At 28.9% G+C, this 24,231-nt stretch overlaps 4 protein-coding genes across 4 annotated transcripts; 2 read left to right on the top strand and 2 right to left on the bottom strand.

Moving 5' to 3' along the window:
- Positions 1 to 1,626: 1,626 nt before the first annotated feature.
- LOC130672697 (odorant receptor 13a-like) lies at positions 1,627 to 6,127 on the bottom strand. The gene is made up of 6 exons (XM_057477378.1): positions 5,410 to 6,127; positions 4,248 to 4,539; positions 3,520 to 3,619; positions 3,343 to 3,453; positions 2,925 to 3,080; positions 1,627 to 2,861 (listed from the first exon to the last, which is right to left on the bottom strand). The coding sequence occupies exons 1-6, from the start codon at positions 5,888 to 5,890 to the stop codon at positions 2,802 to 2,804; spliced, it is 1,200 nt and encodes a 399-aa protein (XP_057333361.1). The 5' UTR covers positions 5,891 to 6,127; the 3' UTR covers positions 1,627 to 2,801.
- Positions 6,128 to 6,213: 86 nt separating this feature from the next.
- On the bottom strand, positions 6,214 to 9,914 carry LOC130672693 (alpha-amylase 3-like). Its single transcript, XM_057477375.1, has 7 exons — positions 9,730 to 9,914; positions 9,428 to 9,668; positions 9,128 to 9,273; positions 8,259 to 8,461; positions 7,119 to 8,055; positions 6,781 to 7,061; positions 6,214 to 6,511 (listed from the first exon to the last, which is right to left on the bottom strand). The coding sequence occupies exons 1-7, from the start codon at positions 9,787 to 9,789 to the stop codon at positions 6,286 to 6,288; spliced, it is 2,094 nt and encodes a 697-aa protein (XP_057333358.1). The 5' UTR covers positions 9,790 to 9,914; the 3' UTR covers positions 6,214 to 6,285.
- Positions 9,915 to 13,180: 3,266 nt separating this feature from the next.
- On the top strand, positions 13,181 to 15,128 carry LOC130672698 (mitochondrial basic amino acids transporter-like). Its single transcript, XM_057477379.1, has 3 exons — positions 13,181 to 13,397; positions 13,518 to 13,645; positions 14,149 to 15,128. The coding sequence occupies exons 1-3, from the start codon at positions 13,367 to 13,369 to the stop codon at positions 15,124 to 15,126; spliced, it is 1,137 nt and encodes a 378-aa protein (XP_057333362.1). The 5' UTR covers positions 13,181 to 13,366; the 3' UTR covers positions 15,127 to 15,128.
- A 1,565-nt stretch (positions 15,129 to 16,693) lies between these two features.
- On the top strand, positions 16,694 to 23,289 carry LOC130672694 (kelch-like protein 10). The gene is made up of 8 exons (XM_057477376.1): positions 16,694 to 16,917; positions 17,521 to 17,836; positions 17,910 to 18,362; positions 19,928 to 20,097; positions 20,176 to 20,345; positions 22,080 to 22,238; positions 22,344 to 22,548; positions 22,894 to 23,289. The coding sequence occupies exons 1-8, from the start codon at positions 16,697 to 16,699 to the stop codon at positions 23,183 to 23,185; spliced, it is 1,986 nt and encodes a 661-aa protein (XP_057333359.1). The 5' UTR covers positions 16,694 to 16,696; the 3' UTR covers positions 23,186 to 23,289.
- The last annotated feature ends 942 nt before the right edge of the window (positions 23,290 to 24,231 follow it).

Consider the following 24,231-nt stretch of genomic DNA (forward strand, 5'->3'; position numbering starts at 1 on the left):
AAACTATAGTCGTTACGGATAAGGTCACCGGGTAAGTGAGTAAAGTGAACATTAATTACTTACAATTTTTGGAAATCGTCTATAAGAGAACATCATAAAAAAACCCGGGAATCCTTTAATTTCTGAAATTAATCTAATGAATTCGATCGGAATTATAATCTCAAGTAATACAGCCTACATACTTTTGAGGGCTAGTAAATTTTATCTGTAAGGAATAGCTGCGCTAACACATAAACATTTTTTGTCTTTTATAGTGTCCTTTAAAAGGGAAAGCTATAATAAATCCAGGAAAATTTCTGTATTTCTGAAATTAATTATTCAAATCCCGTCAAAATTGTAAATTCTCAACATTAGGATCTACATGCTTTCAAGCGTCAATAAATTTGCTTCGAAAGGAATAAAAAAAATTTATTTTGTTCTTCATAGTCTCCTCTATGAGGAAGAGCTATAAAAAATCTCATAAGATCATTTTATTCATGGAATTAATCCTCTGAATCCCTTTAAAATTTTAAATCTACTGAAACGGGATCTAGAAATTGCAACATTATTTTAGAATTAAAAAGAATAAGTTAGAATTAAACTTTTTCTAATCCTCTTTTATTCTTTTGAATTCTCTGCGAGAACAGAAATTGCAATATTATTTTAGAATAAAAAAGGAAAAGTTAGCACTAAAAATATTGAATCCTTCTTCATTCTTTTTAATCCTAAAATGATAGTAATTTTTTCGCTAGATGAAGGAGAATTAAAAAGAATTCTTTTTAAGATCGATCTGAATTCTCCGGAGAATTAAGAGTATTCGAGAGTATTAAATAGTATTTAATATGTGTGCTTTTTGAATCCTTTTTAATTCTCTTTTTTTAACCAGGGCTTCATACCTTTGAGTGTTTATAGATTTTCTCCTGTAAGAAATAACTCTACATAACACGGACGTTTTTTGTTTTATATACTGTCCTCTGTAAGATAAAAATTTAAAAAATCCTGTAAAATCATCTATCCCTACACGGAAAAACATCAATCATACAACTTGAGAAACGATAAGTAATATAACGATAAAGTGATCAGTAAATACTATCATTCTAAATAGGAATTATTTAATTCATAATTGATACGTAAATAATTATAGAATAAATATTAAAATTTATTGTCTATGCACCCTGCTTAAAAAATCCGATAGATTCCGATAAATGTATAAGGCCCTATATATACTTAACTATATCACTTCTCATAGAACCCATTCATTCTTATAAAATTTCTATAGGAATTTATAAGAATCTATTGGATTCTATGAGATTTTCTAAACAGGGCAGGAAAAATTGATATTTGAACTTTAAAAATCGTAACTTAAACTGTTTGGAATGTTAAAATTCTCTACATTGACACCCAGGTTCCGGGTTATAAAGTTAAACACTAAGTTTTAAAGGTTATTTTTTTCCATGTGAAAAATTAATCCTCGCTTTTTTTCTAAAATCGCAAATTAACTAAGTTAGGATCTACATGCTTTCAAGCGTCGATAGATCTCCTTCTGTAAGAATCCACACAATGCAGACGATTTTTGTTTTTTATAATGTCCTCCATACAAATCCCCTAGACATTATTTTATTTTTAAAATTAATCATCTAAATCCCTTAAGAATTACAAATCTACTAACCCGTGTAAAAAAAAATTTCGTTCATAATGAATTTAGATCTGAATTTCATGACGAAACTCAGAACGTGACACAAATATGACTTTCATCATGAATTTATTCCAACTTTTCGTCTAGTAAATCAGTACCAATTATAAAATTAATTTATTACGTCTTTGAATTGGACTTGGGATGACTTCGATAGAAACTTGACTGATTTTTTACTGGATAAAACCTTTTGTCATATTTATCGATTCAGAAATTGCCAATAAACTGCTTCTATCAAGTACTCGATTTACGTAAATCGGTTTCGATTGTAGAAGTAATTTAGTGAATGAACTTCGGATCACTTGGATTTAGATTTTACTGTCATAATTTTGAAGTGATTAAAGTTGATGATACAAATTCATGATGAAAGTCATATTTGTGTCACGTTCTGAGTTTCGTCATGAAATTCAGATCTAAATTCATTATGAACGAAATTTTTTTTTACACGGGTTAGTAGATTTGTAATTCTTAAGGGATTTAGATGATTAATTTTAAAAATAAAATAATGTCTAGGGGATTTGTATGGAGGACATTATAAAAAACAAAAATCGTCTGCATTGTGTGGATTCTTACAGAAGGAGATCTATCGACGCTTGAAAGCATGTAGATCCTTTAATTCAAATTCATTATGAACAATAATTTTTTTACACGGGAAAATAGGATCTATAGTGCCTTCAAACATCCATAGATTTGTTCCTGAAAGAAATAACTCCACACAATTCAAACGTTTTTTATTCTTTGTTCTCCTTTCTTAATGAGACAAAAATATCAAAAATCCCGAAAAATCATTCTATTCCTAAATTATATCCTTCGAACCCCTTTGAAATAGCAAATCCTCAAAAATATGTTAATAATGATAATTCTCCAGTTTCACTTAACTCATTTCTAGTCATAAATTTTAATTGTAATTTGATTTCTTAACTGTTCCAAATACTATGAATGTTTCACGTAAATAAAAATTTATATAGTTTGTAGATAAGATATGTCGCTTTGATTGAACTAGTCTGTCGTTCCTTAATAACTAAATAAATAAATAATACATTTATTAATTAATTAGTCGAGTCCAGAATCAATAAATTATAATTTTTCTATTATTAAAATATTTATTTGCAAATAAAAAAAAAAGTTATTAATCTTCCCGTGTCAGTTTACGTAACATCGACAAATAACTCATCGCCGTTTTTAAAACCTAAACAATTACATAAATTAATAAAAAATGACTCCTTACTATTCTCAAATACCATTAACTTACATCAGTAAAACCTGACAATGAAAACGTGAAAAACTTTCCAGCAGTAATTTTCAGCGGCTCCTGAGTTTCAATTAAACAAATTAATAATGACTTGCGAAATTCATGCGACGCTTTGTACCATAAGCATTCATAATACGCTTCATTAATTTTTCTACTCTAAAAATTCATAAAAAAACTTAATATGTAAAGTCCTCTCAGAGAGTAAGTCACCGTCGGAAATTGTCTGAAATTTTTGGCTCATAACGTCATTGAGACGTAAAGTCTTCCTAAAAAGAACGTCACCGTTGGCTTTCACCCTTACTCTTCGAAAATTTAAGCTAGTATTACGGTTACGAGCCGAAAATTTCCAGCAATACCCGACGGCAACTTACTGTCTATGATTTTAACTACAAATTCATTGATTGGTTAATTAAAATACCTCATTAAGTAAACATTCGCCGACAATACAGTAACCATAAAGCAAAAATACTGTTGCAATTGCACATATGATGTAAACATATCCAATTGAACTTTCACTCATACTTGAGCCCTTAAATAATAAATATCAATAGTTCAATTAATTGACTTATTAATTGTTGATAGTTCATTTTATTACAATTATCACAATATATGACATCAATCCCAGAAGTATGGTAGTGCCAACTAAATCAATTAGCAGAACAAAATGAAATGTATCGTCAAGTGTCTTTGCCATCCTGAAAAATAATTCAAAATAAGACTTCAATTAATCAACTGATTGATAGACCCCAACAGCATTGTCTTAAGAAAGTTATTTGACGAAAGTCCTTCAATAAGTTTTTTACGGAATATTTAAACAAGACTTGAAGAAGATGGATTTGATAGGTTTACATTCTACGAGTAGCTATACTTTAAATAGGTCAAAGAGCTATTATATTTTTTTTTATCCGTGTATGACAATGCTAGGTGAGGGTCGTTTCAGAATTGCTAATAATATTCTTTTTTTCGGCATTGCTCGTTGCTTAAATTCAGTACCTAAAGGAAACCCAGTGGTCATTCAAATTTAAAGTGCTACAAATTATTAATATTGACACTCGATAAAATTGAATCGAACATTAAGTGAGCACCACTAAATTTACTAGACCAATGCTAAATACACGGCTCAGGAAGTAAGGGTAGTATTCTGCCAGACATCTTAAGCAATTCTGCAAGAAGTCTGACCTAATGAATTTTACGCAAGTATCTTAGTCATGTATGGCAACAGACTTATTTGAGATATCTTACAGAAGTACCTTTCTTTCGACTTCCTCTAGACTGATCATGCAAACTTCCTTAAGACTTAAGAGATTTAATAGATGTTGTTACCAAACAGATCTCATATGACGTCTAACAAGTCGTCTAAAAATAATTTGAACTTTATCTTCATCAATATCTACGGGAATTTTTTTGATTCGATGATTAAGTACCGCTAATTGCCCGCAAATATGCAGTACCATTGTTATTAATAAACAAATCCATGCGTTGTGGCATACTAACAAGTAGACCATCGGTGATAAGTATCCGTACATTATGAAGTATGATTGAGTCGTTTCAATAGGGATAAATGTTTTCAACTGGAATGGAAGCACTAAGAATGTAAAATTACTTGTATCTGTTACTGAAATAATAAAATTTTCTATTAAATTTTCTGCAAGCAAAATTTGAAAATATTAATTACCCCACACTCAGAGAAATTCGAATAGTTACAGTAATTAAACAGAGACATTCAATGCTAAGTTCCCTTCGAAATACCTAACCTCAGTTCCCAAGAGTATTCTCCCTAGTAACACGTTTTCGAGCAAGATTCTGGAGTAAGTATCTTGAAGACTCTTAGCTGCTAGTGTCTTTCGCAAGATCGTGCATCAAGAAACTTATGTCAAGATTTGTGTATGTTTTGCTCATGGTATTGTACGCAAGAATATTAAAGATATATCTTAAACACGTGGAATGAAACAATATCTGACGCATTTCTTGCACCAGTAACTTACAGTAGGTCCTTACGCATGACTTGCTCAAGATTTGCTCAAAGCTCAAGGTCAATTTTGAGTCTTGAGTAGATCTTGAGCAAGCCATGCGCAACTATAGTCTTCCTCCAGAATTGAATTATAATCTAGCACGAATTTCTTGTGTAAGGCTTGCTCTAGGCTCGCAATTTAAAACCGGTCACAAATACCTGCAGCAAGACACATACGTAGAAAAAGACACTAGCACTTATCGATCTTGAAAGCAGACTTGCTCAAAAATTGAAAAAGATTGTTATATGGGCTGATTGACCGATTGAAACTCAATCGGTTTCAATTGAAGTTTTTATAATTAAAAATAATAAGCCCTAATGGGCTACCAATAGTTACTGTGTAATAACAAGGAAACTGAGTATCTAGTCATTGTGCAGAAAAGAATCACTTATAAAAACTATTTCATAAGCAATTCTTAAATTTATAAAAAATTGTTTATTATAAAAATAAATATTTTAAATAAAATAACTTACTGAGTGGCATTATGACATAATAAGTCAAAATAGGCCTTAAATAATACAAAGAAGCCGCAACAATAATGTAAGGCATTGAAATTTTGTAAAATAATTTCGCCAAAGCGTTGTACTCTAAATAAATTTTTTTTTCTTCCCAATTATCGTAGTAGTCATTCTCAAAATCTTCTATAATCGCGTGTATTAAATGCCTCAGCATAATACTGTATCGAAAAACGAACAATTTCGTGTAAACCATACTTTGCATTACTGATTCGAGTACACTGAGTACCATCATTTCAAGATCACCAAAAACTGCCAGTAATTCCGCGTACTCCATTATCAAATGAAATGTTAAATAAACTGTCCATACTGTTGCCCGTTTGTAAGTTTTATCTAATGGCCATATTCCGCCGATTGTTAAAAATTTTTTGCTCCACAGTAATAGCAAACTTACGTTATTAAATTCTTTTTCTACTAATGCCCGCTCTTTATCTGTCATTTTGATAATTATTCATTCAATATGTTCGTGATATTGAAGTAAAATGATTAGAAATGAAAGTTTCTTTGCGACGCCGCCGTACATTGTCTTCATGATCGCTATTAATTCTATAGTCTCCAATTAAATTTTTTCTATACATCGTATTACGTAATTACACTTTGGAAAACTTTGCTCACAAATTTATTGTAAAAATAATTTAGATAATTTTTATGTAAAAAAATTTATTTAGTGTAATTTAAATAATTATTTTTTTATTATTAAATAATTAAATTTTTTGTGGGTAATAGGAACTGAAATAAAATTTAATTTTAGTTGGCCGAGAATAGAAAATAAATTATTTAATTTTATTGAAGAAAGAAAAATACTTTACAAAATTATCGAGGTAGTTATATTACTTATTTCTCTAGTTGTATGACAAAAGCTTCACCAGGTGCAATGGAAAATTCTTTAAAGTGAATAGTTTGATTTATTTTTTTCAAGGGTCCAACTAAGATTCGTCCTTCGTAAAAAAATGAAGAAAAATCTTTTTTGTGCGTTGTGTTACCAAAATTACCTAGATAAATATATGTATTTTGACGTGTATACCATCGCTCAATAATAATTAATTCATCGCGAGCGTATCTGTAATAAAATATTTAAGAAAATTATTTTATAATTTTTAAGTTTGAAGAAAAAATCAAGTATACTACAGGGATAAGTCAACAAAGAAATTCCCTCTAGTTTAAGTACCCACATCGATATATTTAGCTGGAAGTACAGTTCGACCATTTGGTACCCATCCCAAAATAGTCGATGACCATTCGAGCCAAATACATCGATGTGGGTACTCATTTAACGCAGAATTTAGTGCTCGACTCTAATGTCCTATTCATTTTTGTCTCAGTTCTTACTTGACTTCACAATTAACCCCAAACAGCTCGTGTCTTTTCGCAGTATCACTGAAAATCGGTGCAGTAGACTGCCTTAAGCGAATCATTTTTCCCAACGAGTCTTCCATGATAGCGTTTTCATTTGAAAATACATTAGAAGCCGGTAGCCATGGAATAATCATTCCGTTCATTGAGAATCCTTCCGACTTGTTGTTTAAAACAATTTGCCAAGGCATTGGTGGTAAACTATGCAAATGTTCTAAATCATTATGATCTTCACATGCACAATCGCCCATTCCGATCTGAAAATTCCAATAAATAATAACAAAAGTAAATAAAAATTAAAATCTATGACCTACTTCATCTCCGTAAAACAAACTTGGAGTCCCTGGTAACATCATAGATAACACAGTAGCAGCAAAACTGGCATTCTGAACACCCAAATTATTAATCAATCGTCTCTCAATTCCTCCCGTAGACCAATGAATCCACGGTCTGCTATTAATTTTCTCATTATTCAATTCACCAAATATTTCACTGCTTATAACTTCATCAATTTGCTTCTTCATTTCTTGGGTTCCATTGCCAAAATTAAGTGTCACGTCTATTAAATCCATTGTTCTGATCAAAGCCGTCTTTACTTCATTATCTTTAATAGCTTTCAATACTTTCCAGTGGCACATGAGAATTTTATCAGACTCCATAATATCTCGCCAGTAATTCAAAGCATCAATTATATTTGTATTGTTATTGATATGGTGCTCCAAGTCTTTTAAATAAAAACCATCTACTTGTTTAGCTCGCCAGAATTTTAACGCTGTTGTTATTTCGTAAATTATATTGAATTGATTATTATTATTATTATTGTTGAGGTTTTTGGAAATGTAACGCTCGAATTTTGGGTTTGAATTCGTTGTATTTTCGATGCTTGCGTGTCTTTTGTGAACTTTTTCCTCGGCTGAATGAGTAAAATAGTGAACGGGAAGGTCTATAATTAATTTCATGTTGTTGCGATGAAGATTTTTCAGAAGGTTTTCAAAATCGGTCATGCGGCCGAGGTTCTCGTCGATGGAAGTCAGACTCAAGATGTTTGAGTAGTGCTCAGGGTAATGTTCGGAGGGAAATATTGAATTCAAGTGCACGGCTTTAACTCCGAGGTTTTTCAAATAATTTATCCGGGTATTTATTCCCTGGAGATCACCGATACCGTCACCGATTTTTGAAGAATCTTGAAAAGAAGCCGGAAAAATTTCGTAGAAAAGTTTTCCTTGCCACCATTCAGTTGGTGGATCACATCTAGATAATTTTATTTTCGTAAAATAACTGTTATATGTTTGAATTTAATCAAAAATATTGTAAAAATAATTTTATTATTACTTTTAGTGAGCTAATAAATTAGGCCCGAAAATGAAAAAAAATTCACTGGTGAATTCAGAATTAATGTGAATTTTTTAGTATGGGCATTTTAATTGACATTAATTAGTTATCAAATGAATTACCTGCGTGGCATTAAAACAATTCCACGTATCGCAAAAGTAGTAGTAATAGTTAACACGCAAATCATTCCCCAAAAACAAACTTGTCTAATTCGAACCCAATTCCACCTCGTGAACTCGTAATCTTTTGGTGTTTTGGGCATAACCAATTGTATTGCATTTCCGCCAACCAGTGGCGGTTTTCCACCATTTTCTTGGCTGCAAAACTATACGGAGTAGATATTAAGCTCAGAATATATACGTTACCAATTTGTTAGAAAAACTTAAATCAAACTGAATAGAGTCCCCGGGAAAAATTCGAATTATTTATAAATTTTCCAATTATTTTCAAATTTTCAAATTTTTAGAAGAATTTAAATTATACATAAAGTTTGAATAAGTAATAAGTTTTCAAATTTTCAGAAGCTTTCAAATTATTCATGAAATTTTCACTATTAGAAAAATGCTAATTTTTGAAAAAATTCAAACTATTTAAAAGTTTCTAAATTATTTGTAAGTCTGCAAATTTTTTTAAGATTTTGAATTATTAATAAAATTCGAATTATACCGAAAATTCGTAACTTTTTTTAAGCTTTTTCGAGTTACTCATAAAATTTGAATTATTCAGAGAATTCAATCATCCAAATTATTTGTAAGCTTTTGTAAGTTTTCAAATTATTCATAAAATTTAAATTATTTGTAAAGAAACTTTTTATAATTTTTTACACAAAGCGAAATTAAATATTCTTAATAAATAAAACTAACAAATAATTCTAATCTTTCAAATTACTAAAAAATTCAAATGTAAAATCGAATAATAATGATAACTTCGATTCAATTCGATATTATCACTATTGCCCAACTTTAAAACTTAATAACTAAAAAATACCTACAATAGCCTGAGCATCTGGCGCCAAATGTTGGTACGCAGTATTCAATTGTGTCAATAATTGCGTACATACTGGTTCTTTATTAATACATTGTTCACTACAGTTACTGTCGCTAGATGATTCAACCATCGGATCTCTCGAACTTGATTCTGAATATAAAAAAATTAAAAAATTTCAAACCTCTTCCAAAAGATTCTAACTGCTACTGAGTTATTAAACAGAAGTTTACGAAGCTAATCAATAAAATAATAATAATCATAATAACAGAAATAATTGATTCAATTGAAGTGAATTAATACAAACCATCATTTATTTTATTATTATTACTATTAACAACACTGTCCATAAAGGCTTTTATACCATTTTCAGAGTTTAAATTACTCAGAGCAGCAGCCACTGAATTTATCTCTTCAGATTGGTTCAATGAATCTTTATTATTATTCATTAATTGATTTATAAATATTGATGAAGATTGTTCACTACTTGGTGTTTCGTCATGTGTTACTGATGAACTTGGTGTCAATAATGGGCAATCCGATTCATCCTATTTATTTATTTATTATTATTTATTTTAATTTATTGCTTTAAAAAAATTCGTACGGTACCTGAATGATGAGACGGGGCTTTAATAAATCGGCTGAAGAATCTAAACTTATTTTATCCATTTTATAAATATATTTCTATGATGGTAATATTGTGAATGATGAAAATTTTTCAATAAATTGTAACCAGTAAATACGTATTTTTAGATGCAACGGGTGAAAATTTATAACGCCGTCAGCTGATGAAACGATTCTGCGCGTGTGAGTCTGTTTATTTATATCGATATTTGGGTGGTGGGCGGACAGACAACGAAAAAATTCTGTTGTGGTTTATAAATTATGATTTTAATTAGATAATCATTATTATTTCTTATGAAAGATGGAATAATTGAGGAATGAGTAATTTATAAAAGTTAACAAGAAAGTATAGGGATGACCAATGAATAACTGATTTTAGTTTGACAAATTTCAATAGATAAAACTGCCTGAGAGGGGTCAATTAGAAAAATTCGTTGATTCTTGCTGACTGATTGACCTGTGATAAATTTTAATCTATTACAGAGATTGAAAATATACAAAATAGATTTAACTTATCAATAATTTTTAAAGTTACACAATCCTAGAAGGATTAATACAGCTTACAACAACTTCCTTAGTAACGTTCTTGAAGAAGTTTTATGTAAATTTGTATCTTGAGTCTTAGTCAAGTCTGTATACAATTAGAAATGTTGTGTGTTTGTGTTAAAAAATTATTTGGTTCAATTTTTTGTATTGATTTTCGACACGACAATCTGTTAATTCAACACAAGTCGTTTGTAATATTTTATTTAACAGATTTTTTATGTTAAATAATCAGGAAATCTGAAATATGAGGATCACTGGGTTTGCTATAGGTACTGAATTTAAGCAACGAATAATTGTAAAAAAAAGAAACCCGATATCTTAACCAGTTCTGCAGCAACCCAAGTCAAAATTCGAAATGTGGATTTTCCCTCCTTATTCTAAATTGGTAATCGTAAAAATAGACTAAAAGAAATAAACCCGAAAAATCAATTTTTCAATTGACAATCAATTTCAGGTGAAATTTAAAACTCCGCCTTACTATTTGATCGTATTATGTCTTTCAATGTCTCTTAATTCCCCTTTTAAATTTTTTCGTGAAAAAAGGACACTTCAAGGGGGTGTCAAATTCTAGCAATTTTTGAAACCCCGAAAGAATGTTTATTTTTCTTCCATCAACTACTTGGAAACCTCACTCTCTAAAAGTGAATTAGAGAAATTTACTGGGAATCGGTAGATAGAGTGGATAGTCACTTTTTCTCCAGCTATAAGTATACCACTAATTTAACCAGTATACTTATAGCTGATTTCCAGTGTATATTCACTAATTCGCAGTGAATTTGACTATTTCATTTTTAGAGAGCATATTAATGACCTACCGTCATCTAATTTTTACTGTGTTAAAAAATTTATTATTATTATTATTACTATTGTAAAATTTTTATTGGTATATGTTTAACATATCACTGTTTTAGAGGATGAATTTGAGGATATTATCGTGAAAATCTGGGTTCGACTCCTGGTTTGTTTCTAATCTCAGAAATCCTTTTCAAGATGATCTTTGCTTTCTATGAGTAAAAAGAATATTGTCTTAAATCAATTTTCTAATTAAAAAAAAAATCACGATTCTATTGAAATATTATTTCCATTGAATTTGAGTATTAAAAATAATCGAATAGAATTAATTGCCGGATAAGATATTCGATATTTGTATCCGTTTGTTTTTTTCCGGGTCCCCGAATCTAAACATTAGACATGAATTGAACACGTTTTTAACCGTTTGAACGTAAATTGAACGTTTTGGACATTAAAAACTCAAATTGGCCGTTTTTAACTTATTCGCAATCTAGATTGGACTATGACGAATCCGAAACGTAATTAAAACCTATTTAGACTTACAATAAGGAAATATAAGCATAGTAATGATCCCAGAGAGTATCATTACTCAAAAAATTGTTTTCCATGTCTGAGTATGTACACGATTTGTTAAGTCGTCTGTCTTTAGAAAACACCCGTGTGATCGACTTTTTAAGCGAACCCATAATTAACTCTAATCTCAACAAGCATGACAACGCGATTTCTTCGCTCTTGAGATAGGAGAGAGGGGGGCAAAGTGGGCCTCTTAAGGAAAATTATTATAATATCATTAATTTTTTTTACGCATTTACTTCTTTTTAGACCCTTGATACTTATTTTCTTTTCATTATGCTGCGTCCATTAAAATTGAAAAATCAAAAATTAGGGGCAAAGTGGGCCCTCCAAAAAATTTCGGTACTGATATTTTTTATTATTTACACGTGTGATATTTGCAAATAACTATAAAACAATTGTATTCTAATAATATAAAAAATCATTTTAATAGTCTGCTGCGATATAACTTTAAAACGTAATTTTATTATCTTTAACTTTCCTAATAAATTATATTTAATGAACAGTTTTGGTGGTCTATTTTAGCCCTCATTATATAAGAAATTTCGATAAGCATTTTTATCCGTCCGAATTTAATGACGTATAGAAAATTTACCCCCTTTTTCCCTATATCTGATCCTCATCTCAGTCTTTCGAGGATCAAATTTTTAGTAAACCCTAGGAGTTTTTGTTGATTTTTCATTATTCATTGCTGACTAAAAACTTGAAAATGATTGGTGTTTATAATTCATCACTATATGGTTTTATTTTACTACAAAATAGAATATAATAGTGCTACATGAAACCGTGTTTACTTCTTAAGTTTATCAGAAGTCGACTCAGCTCAAACGATAATGACCGGCCTATAAGGAAGAAAAGAGATCGGGAAAAGAAAGCATCAAGCTTTATCGCAAAGTTACATTTTGGATACTATAACAACGTTGAACCTTCATTTTGAACTCACTAAGCGCGAGAAACTTATCAATAAGCTTCAATAACAATGACTTTCATACATTATAATAATTGTGATGCGGCATAATAATCTTTTATAAGAGCATAATAACTTTTTGGATGCTTCACTTCAAGTTTGGTCGACAGCATAATAAAAATTGATAGGTTTCGAGCTAAGATTTTTCTCCGCGTAGAAAGATGAATATAGTTTTTGAATTGTAATTTTTTTTTGTTCTATTTCCCATGTTAAATAATAAAAAATGTAACCTACATAGTAAATTTTAAAATAAGACATTTGAAAATTCACGTTTATGAAAGTATAGTCCAAAATTACGATGTTAACATCGTAAATTTTAATGGAGTTTTCTTTCCGCGTATCTTTATTAAAGCAGCAAGATCTTCTTTTTCTTCTTCAAAAAAACAAAAAAAAAAACCAACAAATAAAAACTCTTCCTTTTATTATTAATATACATAAAGTAATAAATGTTTTGCTTGCACCATTGAACTCTCGACCCTCTTTTGAGTAAAAAAAAAATCTCCCTATCTCTATCACCACTCTGCCCATTATCAGTATCAACAGAACTTTATTAAAACCCATTAATAATATGAAATGACGATAATATATTTCAAATCAGTAGCATAAGTTTTGTTCAGTAAGTCTCGATGTCTCTCGAAACATCCATCTATTATTTTACTGTACTTAATTATTACCAAAAGTAATTGAAAGTTCTGAATTGTGTTTTGATAAAATAAACGAAAAAAATTTGCTGATTTCAATGCGATGACCGATTTCGTCGCCGGCTGTATTGGAGGTATTGAAAAATATTTTAAATTTGTAAAATCATTAATTAAAAGTATTTAAATCGTGTAAAATAATAATTTAATAAATATATAAGACTAGAGTGAGAAAGAGATTAGAAAATTTTGTCCAGGGTGTGCGGGTCTTGTTGTTGGATACCCTCTGGATACAATCAAGGTCCATTTACAAGTTCAAAGTTATAATAATCCAGTTTATCGAGGAACATGGCACTGTTTTCAATCCATCCTTTACAAAGAATCGGTAATTTTATTTATTTTTTATTTTAAATCATTCCGATATCTACATTTTTTTTCAAGAAATGATGAATAATTTCCCCGTTAACCGATAAAAATTTTCTCGTGTTCAATTATTTTTTTTATTAGTCTATTGATAATTTTTGATTTAAAAAAAATTTTCACTCAATTAAAAGTCAAACTTTTAATTTTTTAGCATTTTAAAAAATGATGTAAAAATAACGGAAAAAAATTTCAATTTGTCACCAAATTTCCTTTATTTTACCATACTTCCGTCTCGTTACAAGCAAGAAATTTCATTTAAAAAAATTTTTTTAAAATTTATTTTCAATAGTGACCCATTCTGCCTCCCTTGTTAATTCTTTTTTCCATTTTACCCCAAATTTCAAAATTGAATATCAAACGACCTCTTACGATCTCAATGATCTAAAAAATGCAAAAACTTGAAAAAAAAAATCTGTTTCTTAAATTTCCAAATAACAATATTCAAGAATCTAAAATTTAATTTAGATCACCGGATTCTACAGAGGATTATCTTCACCATTAGCCGGAGTAGCAGCAATAAACGCCATTTTATTTGGTGTCTACGCTCAATGCCAAAAATTCATAATAAAAGACCCACAAAACCTGAGCTCGCATTTTTTAGCGGGCGCCATAGCAGGCCTGGCCCAATCGCCCGTTACATCCCCCCTCGAGTTAGCGAAAATGCGCCTGCAGCTTCAAGATAGCTCTAACCCAACGTATTCAGGTCCAGTATCATGTCTCAAAGACATTTTTCGTAATCACGGTATCCGCGGTATCTTTCGGGGTTTCTGGATAACAACTTTCCGAGATGTCCCCAGTCTGGGTTTATATTTCGCTACATACGAGGCCCTTACCCGGGATATTTACATAAATTTTAGCTTGACCTCAAACAATATCAATGAAATAACAAACAAAGAAACCACAACCCTCCACATGCTTATCGCTGGTGGACTTGCCGGCACCGCATCCTGGATCTTCACTTATCCAATAGACGTTATCAAGTCACGCATTCAAGCTGATCAAAATGGCCGGTACAAAAACATTATCGACTGTTTTAATAAATCACTCAAGGATGACGGGGTACGTTGTCTATTTCGCGGGCTAAATTCAACTATTTTACGCGCTTTTCCTTCTAATGCCGTAACTTTTACTGTCGTTAATTGGACTCTCAGGTTATTTAATTATGAGGATAAAAAAAAACATTTTGAGGTTGCAGACAATTTTTCAGCTAAGGATCATAATAATAATAATTATCATAATAATAATAATCAATATCCATGCAATACGTTATTTAAATTTAATTTATTTTCTAATAGTATTTTAGATAATAATCTTAATTTATGCAGACGTGTTGCTATTTGCCATGATAATTATTATTATTTACGTAAAGAAAATAATGATATTAATAATTTTAAACAAGGAAATGATGATTTTAAAGAAAAAAAATATTTACAATGTTTATAATTTATTTGTAATAATATTATATATACTAAGGTGGCAATATTTTTTCGACTTTTTTTATTTTTTAAAGTTCATTTCAAATAATAGTTTGAAATATTTTAAGACTCCCTTCCAAATTTCAAGTCATTACAAAATTTTCTATCGGTGGCTCAGGATTTCATAAAATTGCGAAAATAAACTAAAACCAATTTTTTTTTTTTTTTTTTAAATCTTCGGATCTTCACTCCCAAGAAGCACAGAGACATCTTTAAGATGTTATAAAGATATCTTTTAAAAGGACGAGACAAATTTTGTTTTGTCTCAAAGCCAAATTTTTTTATGTAAATAAGACATACAAATGTTGGTCCTAGAGGTCATAGGAAATTTGCATTCTTTTTTCCGTCCTAAAAAAGTCATTTCAATTACAAAATCGTTTAAAAGACTTTTTCGATGATTATTTGTAATTTATATTTTGTTGTCACTTGTATTAAGTCTTATCAGCAGATATTTTTATGACATAAATTTCTGATCGCTTTGTCAACATTTTGGTGCCTTATCGATAGGTCAAAAAACAGCCTCAATACTTATATCTTATAGATGTCCCAAAATCAAGTGCGTTACTTGGGCTAGTCCAATTTTTTCTGTGTAGACCATAGAGAAACATACCCAAATTTCAAGTCAAAATATTAATGCTTAAAGGTCGGTGAATATTTTTGAAAATAAATTTATCGAATTGATTATTTGTTGTATCACCGTAGACTATTTTTCTTTTTAATTCTCTATAGAAATAAATAAATATTATCATATGCTATAGCCAGGAAATTTAAATATTATTAAACTGAAAAACTTGTAAAGTTCAGAGAATTTTATCTTTAAAATTTAGAGGCCACCTTGTCTAATTGTAAGTGTTCATTGTTTTTCAATTTAAATTATGCTTGTGGTCAAAATTTCTTCATTACACTATAAAACAATAGAGATAACAAGATCAAGTCTTAATATATTAATATTTAGAGTTCGCTTAAAACTATTAACAAATTCGATAAATTTATTTTCGATAATATTGATCGACTTTTAAATGTTAAAATTTTGGCTTGAAATTTGGGTACGTTTGTCAACGGCCTACACAGCAAGGATTAAACTAGTAAGAAATCAAAAATTTTGACGAAAAAAATGGATGTCCGTTGATTTTCAAAAGTTTAAAAATTTTTGAGCGGCCTCTAGAAAATTTTTGATTGAGTTCAAAATCGAAGAGGAGTCTTCAAATACTTAAAATTAACATTTTTTTATGTGAGCTCCAAAACAAAAAAAAAGTCGAAAAAATATTGCCACCCTAATATATATATTCATAAACAAGTGAATAATTGTGCAACGACTTAATGACTGTCAAAAAATGTTTTGTAAATTATTAGTGTAATTATAAAATTTTATAAATAATTATTATTTTTTTAAATAAAAAATAAATCTATAAAAATAATTAATAAAAGAATAAGTTTTAAATTCATTTAAATATGCTGACGAGTGTGAAAAAAAAAATTTTTATAACTAGAAAAATTATGAGCGATTTTTAGATTTGAAGGTTGAGAAAAAATAAAAGATGGATAAGAATAAATTAAATTTAAATTCTAATGATAAAAGTGAACTGTCATCGGGTTTATTGGCGACATATGGCGGTCGATGTATGAGCACACAGGCAATGCAATCGTTGTACGATTTGAGGCTAAATAATTTATTTTGCGACGCAATAATTCGGCTTGAAGATGGAGGAGTTTTTCCAATACACCGAGCTATTTTATCTGCATGCAGTACTTATTTTAGGTATTTATTTATTAATGTTTTTAAAAATTATTTTGCAATTAAAGCAGCTGATAAAACTAATTAACGGAGAATGTTTTGTAAATACTGTTATTTTCATTCAAATTACTTTATTGTAATAAAAAAATTTAATTATAATGGTTTAAAGTCTGGGCTATAATACTCATGTAGACAAAAAATGATAAAAAAAAATGTCACCTTTTTTTATAAAAATACTCGAAAAAAATGTTTAACTCAGTATAAATTTCACAAAAATTTAATTTTTATTATTTTATTACTTTTTTGAAGATTTTAAATTTTCTACAAAACAAATTTGTCATTTTTTTCAAAATTAAAAATTTCTGGGTCATTATATTACAAAATCATCAAAAAAAAAATTAAATCCCAACTATAATTTTAATTAAAATGAATGGCCCATTATGGACAGTGGTCCTGCTACTGAAATTTTTGAACTAAATTTTTTTTGGTTTAAAAATCATAATCTGAACCTGCTGATGAATTTTCAAGTTTTGTATAAAATAGTCTAATAATTGAATTTTTTAAATAAATTATAACTTAATTGAATTATAAAGAAATAAATAAATTAAAAAAGATAATTAATTAAAGGACATTATTCACAACAAGTTTATATTCTCAAGAAAAAACCGATGTCTTAGTACCCGGAGTACAGAGCGAAATGATGAATTTATTGCTCGAGTACGCGTATCTCCGTTCTTTGGACGTTAATCACGAGAATGTTTGTCAATTACTTGTAACAGCAAATTATTTGTGTATATTTGGTATCCTCGATTTATGTCATAGTTATTTGCGTGACAATTTAACACCTGAAAATTGCATCGGCGTGCTTAGATTTGCGCGGGAACATTTTTGCCAACCGCTAGAAGTCGATGCTCATACCTTTGTAATGAGACATTTTGTTGAGGTAATAAAATGAAACCAATAAATAAATTTATTTATTTATTGAATTATTACTTAATTTATTGATTCATTAATAGGTTGCGGTTAAAAGTGAAGAAATAATTCACTTATCAATAGACGAAATTCGTCCGCTGATAGCAACAGACGAGCTTAATGTTAAAAGCGAAGAAGTTGTTTGGGAATTCGTTTTACGTTGGATTAATCATAATCCTGATGAACGGAAGAAATATATAAAAGATTTGATGAAGACAATAAGACTGGGACTACTTGACACTCAATATTTTCTGGAGAAAGTCAAAGACCATCCTTACGTTACGGGTTTTGAAGAATGCAGGCCAATCATTATTGAAACTTTGACGTTTTTGTATGACTTGGAAATGATTACGCAGAAAGATGGAGAACTGGATACTCCGGAAATAGCGAGGCCGCGAGTCCCACATGAAATTTTATTCGCTTTTGGCGGCTGGAGAGGCAACAGTGCGACTAGTTTGATGGAAACTTATGATACGCGTGCTGATAGATGGATTCCGGTATTTTTAGCTATATTTAGATTATAAACTCTCTTTAAAAATGAATTAGTGTATTTTCACTGTACTATAAGTATACCACTAAGAATTAGTCGATTACTTACTAATTTAATTAGTTTAATCTATTATTAATTGAATCACTAAAGATCACTGTTTGTTTCTGTGATATGTCCATATAATGATCTTATGGAAATTTTGTGAAAATCAGACCACTAGTGTTATAGTTGTCTAAGTTTTTATATACCTGTGAGTCTTGCTGTAGATACTTATGAACAGCTTGAAATTTTGAATCTTGTGCAAAAATTATGTAACTGAAGATCAGAACGTTTTTCGGAACGAAAATAAAAAAAACGAAATGAAAAGTAAAAAATCTATTGGATCAAGATTTTTGAAATGTTTTACATAGATACTAGTATACCGAAAATTGCAGCCACCCCAATTACCACTTAAAGTCACCTTTAAGCAGTCAAATTAATGTTCCTGAAGATCGGAACGTTTTCCACGCAACAAAAATGAAAAAAATCTATGCAATTTGACTAATTAAGGGTGACAAGGAGTAGTTCCCAAGCTTAGGGGTGGCCTGAAATTTTCGGCTGACATACTAGCATTGATGCAAAACATTTCAGAAATCTAGGTCCAGTAGATTTTTTACTTTTCATTTCGTTTTTTTATTTTCGTTACGCGAAAACTTTCCGATCTTTACACTGATAGAAGGATTTCTTAGTATTTAAGAAACCATTTTTTAAATACTAAGAAATATTTTTTAATGCTAAGAAATCCTTCTATCAGTGTAGGTACATTAAGAATTACAAAAAAAAAAAAACTTTGTGTTATGTTGTATCTAAAGAATTGTGGAAGCTAACACATGGCTCATTGATTAAATTTCCTTTATTCGTATATTGTTAATTTCTTATTTTAATTAATTAAATTTGTATTCGGACACTTGAAGAGAGCGAGATAAAATATTTGTTGCGGACATATACAGAGGGTATTAAAAAATTAATGACTGTCCATTGCGGGAGAACGTTGAAATCAGAGAAACGGACATTTTCAGAGTGGCCACATAGAGAGAGGCGACTGTAAAAACAAATTAATAACCACAAATATTTGAATGAATAATGAGTTATTGAGAAATATTTAAAGTGCAAGTTAAAAATAGTTAATAAATAAATTGCAAATGATATTAATGTTTAATAACATGGATTCTGAGGATACACAGTTAGTTTATTCTTATTGAAATGATAATAAAAATAATTTTAACTGATTCAATTAGGGAAAAATTAAGTCACTGAGTAAATCCGTTAGATTTTTAATGATCGATTGTTAAAAATAATAATTTAATAGTGATAAAATGACTTACCTACAAATCAATTAATTTTTACTGACTTTCTCGAGTGAAACTGTTTAGATAAGAGAAAATTAAAAGCAGTGTACAAGGGACAAAATGAGGCACTACATGAATTAATTAGGATTTTACTAATTCATATTTAGAGAGGAAGTTATATTGACTTGAAATCCTATTAAGTATCAGTTATTATAGTTATTGATGATTGATGATTGGAATCTAGGTATTGGAAGTTGATCCAACTGGTGGACGAGCTTATCATGGAGCTGCAGTAATTGGGTTCAATATGTACATTGTCGGAGGGTTCAATGGAGTCGACTATTTAAATAGCTGCAGGTGTTTCAATGCAGTGACTAAAGTTTGGCGGGAAATTGCTCCAATGAATTTAAGGAGGTATTTTTTTTAACTTTTAATTTATGATTAATTTTAATTAATTTTACTGATGTTAAAATTTTATTGGTATTGTTCTAGATGTTATGTCAGTATCGCGGTATTAAATGATATAATTTATGTGATGGGTGGAAGTGATGGATTAGAAAGATTCAAAACCGCTGAACGTTACAATTATCGAGACAACCAGTGGTCATTAATTGGGACTATGAATGTACAGCGTTCTGATGCTAGTGCTGCTACTTTAAATAGTAATTTTTTATTCATCTCATTATTCATTAATTGTCACAAGTAAAAGAGATCCACTTTCATATATTAATTTATAAGAAAAATTTTTTTTAATGCTGGTATTTTTAGTGACCGTACTTACCATGCCTGCAGCGGAATCAACATTTAGCAACTAAAAATTTTTTTTAAACCCGAAACTCACTCAAAAACTCATTACTCACGCAATTAATCACTTATTAACTCAGCAATTAAAAACTAATTAAATCAAAATTTTTTAATAAAATACTTGTAATTAAATATCAACATTACAACCAAATACTTCAATTATAATGACCGTTACCTCGAACTACTGACTTGCCGCGCGACGCCATTGTTGGAATTAGTGCGCATGCGCCAATTTTGCGAATGCGCGTTAATAATTAATCCGGGAAATTTTTTAAATGCTCTGTAACAAAAATGATAATTATATAATTAAAATAATAGTAATAACGAGCAATTTGCAGTTACTACATGACTGCCCGAGTATTACTATCAAATTTATTAAATATGATTTAAATTTAATTGTTTATTAAGGTCTTACCAATATACTCTCAGATATTTGCTTTATTTTTATTATCATTTTAGTTTAATAAGACAAATTTTTTGATAAATTCGGAAACTTATGGATTTCGATAATTATATATTAACATGAAATTCTTAAAAAAATTTACTTACACTCTAATTTTTCTTTATTAGTCGTTTGATATGGATTTTTTTCTAAAATATCTCAACCATGATAAAAGATAAAAAAAACTAATTAAATTTTGAGAGTATCAAAAAAGTGATGACATTAACTGATACAAAAAAATTGAGCATCTAATCCCAAAATACATTCATCCAAAAAATGAAAGGAACAAAAAAATTTTTAAAATATTTTAGCAAATTTTAGAAGGCCGTATTTTCGTGAAGAATTAAAAAAAAATTTGAAGCTTGAAATCTTTAGTTTAGAGATCTTCTACCAAAAAAATTTTTTGAGTCATTGTTATTGCATAATTATACGAAATATCTTGAGACAAAAATTTTCTAAATTGTTTGGGTCTACGGTCCGGGAAAATTTTTTTTAAGAAAATCAATGTATAACTATTGAGGATGGAACAATATTTTTCTTTTTAAAAGCGACAATAAGACTTGTGGGGAATTTGTTTAAGTTTCTAAAGCTACGCTTAAATTACCATGGCTCCAAAAAACGAAATTAAAAAATTTAGAAAATTTTTGTCTCGAGCTATTTCTTATAATTACGCAATAATCATGACTCAAAAAAATTTTTTGCTAGAAGATCTTCAAACTAAAGATTTCAAGCTTTAAATTGCTTTTTTTTAATTTTTCGATACGACCATTTTTCACGAAAATACAGTCTTCCAAAAGTCACTAAAAAATTTCTAAAATTTTTTTGTTCCTTTAATTTTTTGGATGTGTATTAAAAATTTTAATATCAATAATTTTCAAATATCGTATCGACATCTTCTAGTTTGAAATTTATATATATTAATAATTATTTTTAAAACCTAACACATTGAACTAACAATTTAATAAAAACATCTGAAACTATGGAAAAATCCAAATTAAACTCAAGACCTTTACAATGATACTAAATTGAATAATAACTAATTCTATCACAGAGATATGGCTGGAACAAATTTTTCTTTATTCTCTTAATAATCTAGAAGAGATAATAATTAAAATATATAACATTTATTGTAATTTAAATAAATTTAAAGATAAAATTTGGATAACTGGTGGATTTGATGGTCACGAATGTACCAATTCTGCTGAATATTATGATCCTGATACAAATCAATGGACAATGATTGCACCAATGAAGTCCTGGAGAAGTGGACTATCGTGTATTGCTTATCACGGTTGCATTTATGTAATAGGTAGTTATGGAATTAATAAATATATAAATAATTTAATTAATTAATCATATGAATTACTGAGTAATTGATAAATTCATTGAGCAATCGATTTTCAATGAATGAAAGGTGGATTTAATGGGATATCAAGAATGTGTAGCTGTGAAAAATATACTCCAGCAACTGATACATGGACTCATATACCAGATATGTATAACCCTAGGAGTAATTTTGCTATTGAAGTTATTGATGACATGATTTTTGCAATCGGTGGTTATAATGGAGTTACAACTACTTTTCATGTTGAATGTTATGATGAAGCTACTAATGAATGGTAAATTTATTTATTTTATTTTTCCAATTTCTAAGTTTTCTATTAATAATTTAAAAATTTTTTATTTTTATTTGAATAAAAGTTTTCTTCGTAATGAAATTATAAAATTATATTTAAACAAGTTTTTTATATTTTAAGAAAATTTTAAAACAATAACTTTTTTTCTACTGAAAATTTTACCAAATTTCATTCAATAAAAATTAAAAACGTTGATTTTAGGAAAATATTTAAAAATGAAAATTATTTTCAATGAAAATTTTATAAAATTTCATTTAATAAAAATTAAAAAATTATAATTTTCCTTTTGAATTAAATTTTACTGATTAAAAAAAAATTTTTTTTCAGGTATGAAGCAACAGATATGAATATGTATCGATCAGGAGTATCAGCAGTCGTAATAATGGGATTGCCTAATGTACATGACTACATTCATAAACACCGCGAAAGTCTTATGGAAGAGAAGCGACAAAAATTACTTGCACTCGAAGTACAACGTAGCCATCAACAAAATCACCAATCCCGAGTTTCCAATAATCACAACAATAATAACAATAATAACAATAACAATAATTTTTTAAACTCAATCATAAGTGCACCCGTAGCTCTACGACGACCGTTCCAAAATCACAATCTTTAAAAATTTTATATTTTTATTTTATTTATTTTTTTGAGATTTTTTTACTTTTTATTATAATTTACAATTGTATTTTTTTTTTATTTTTGGTTATTAAAAATATTTACAAGTAAATTAATTGTGAAATTTTTTTCCTAATTAAATAAATCGAGTCTCAAGTTTTTGAAAAATAATAATAATTAAAGAAAAGTTTGGTAAATTCAAAATTGCACGACTCTTAATGCTCATTTTCAAAAAAAAAAATAAGAAAAATGTACGATAAAAGTTTCAAGGACAATTTTTTTTGTTTTTTCCTTTCTATTACACTAGAAATTCAAATTTCGCTCCGAAAAATAGTCAGATGCATTTTTTCGCGCAGGCGCGACTGGTGTGACGAAAGTATATGTAAAAAACATGTATAGATATACATAATTAGTTAAGCTTTTTTTATTAATTATTATTAAACGGGGCCGAATTTGATGGTCATTTATGACACACTTCTTTTTCGGCCCTAAAATAATCTTTAAAAAAAAAAATTAATCCAAATAATGGCCTTTTTCTCGAGTTTTTGTGTTTACAGGTTACGGACACTTTTTCTACTGCTTGACGGGAAAATTTTTGTTTACATTTTGATGTTTCTTTAATTATTTAATACATCAAATTGGTCTTTATAAGTAATAAAATTAATCCTTATTAAATTCTCTATTCGATGACGTGTAACTTAGTTAAGTTCCGTGGACTAACAAGAGAAAAACAGTTAAAATAGTAGCGAAAAAGAGGCAAACTGAATTTTTCGATCGTACAGCACACTCTAATACTTTGCATTAAGAGTCGTGCAATAAAAAAAAATTTATTTCACATCCTTGTCTGCTAAATTATTTGACAAGGAAGTTCGAGCGAATCTAATGTAAAAAGGGTTTTCCAACTTTAAGATTTAAAACGTAGTATACATATAAATAAGTACTTTATCTATGTATTCTTAAAATTTTAATATGATCCACCGTCTAGTTTCTTAGAAAAAAAACAATATTTTGCGCTTGAATTTATTTCCTAGAACTGTCACATGATTC

This window comes from Microplitis mediator, chromosome 8 (genome assembly GCF_029852145.1).
Source record: "Microplitis mediator isolate UGA2020A chromosome 8, iyMicMedi2.1, whole genome shotgun sequence".
NCBI classification, from domain to species: domain Eukaryota; kingdom Metazoa; phylum Arthropoda; class Insecta; order Hymenoptera; family Braconidae; genus Microplitis; species Microplitis mediator.

Bases quoted from the DNA above. Each gene is read 5' to 3' on its own strand.
- LOC130672697 (XM_057477378.1), bottom strand. From the start codon at position 5,890: ATGACAGATAAAGAGCGGGCATTAGTAGAAAAAGAATTTAATAACGTA. The intron at 4,540-5,409 runs GTAAGTTATTTT...TTATTATTTCAG, and splicing joins TTATGTCATAATGCCACTCA to TAACAGATACAAGTAATTTT. The intron at 3,454-3,519 runs GTAATAAAATGA...TTATTATTTAAG, and splicing joins TGTCATATATTGTGATAATT to GGCTCAAGTATGAGTGAAAG.
- LOC130672693 (XM_057477375.1), bottom strand. From the start codon at position 9,789: ATGGATAAAATAAGTTTAGATTCTTCAGCCGATTTATTAAAGCCCCGT. The intron at 8,056-8,258 runs GTAATTCATTTG...AAAATTATCTAG, and splicing joins ATTGTTTTAATGCCACGCAG to ATGTGATCCACCAACTGAAT. The intron at 7,062-7,118 runs GTAGGTCATAGA...TGGAATTTTCAG, and splicing joins GTTTGTTTTACGGAGATGAA to ATCGGAATGGGCGATTGTGC.
- LOC130672698 (XM_057477379.1), top strand. From the start codon at position 13,367: ATGACCGATTTCGTCGCCGGCTGTATTGGAG. The intron at 13,398-13,517 runs GTATTGAAAAAT...AATTTTGTCCAG, and splicing joins CGTCGCCGGCTGTATTGGAG to GGTGTGCGGGTCTTGTTGTT. The intron at 13,646-14,148 runs GTAATTTTATTT...AATTTAATTTAG, and splicing joins CCATCCTTTACAAAGAATCG to ATCACCGGATTCTACAGAGG.
- LOC130672694 (XM_057477376.1), top strand. From the start codon at position 16,697: ATGGATAAGAATAAATTAAATTTAAATTCTAATGATAAAAGTGAACTG. The intron at 16,918-17,520 runs GTATTTATTTAT...AATTAATTAAAG, and splicing joins GCATGCAGTACTTATTTTAG to GACATTATTCACAACAAGTT. The intron at 17,837-17,909 runs GTAATAAAATGA...ATTCATTAATAG, and splicing joins TAATGAGACATTTTGTTGAG to GTTGCGGTTAAAAGTGAAGA.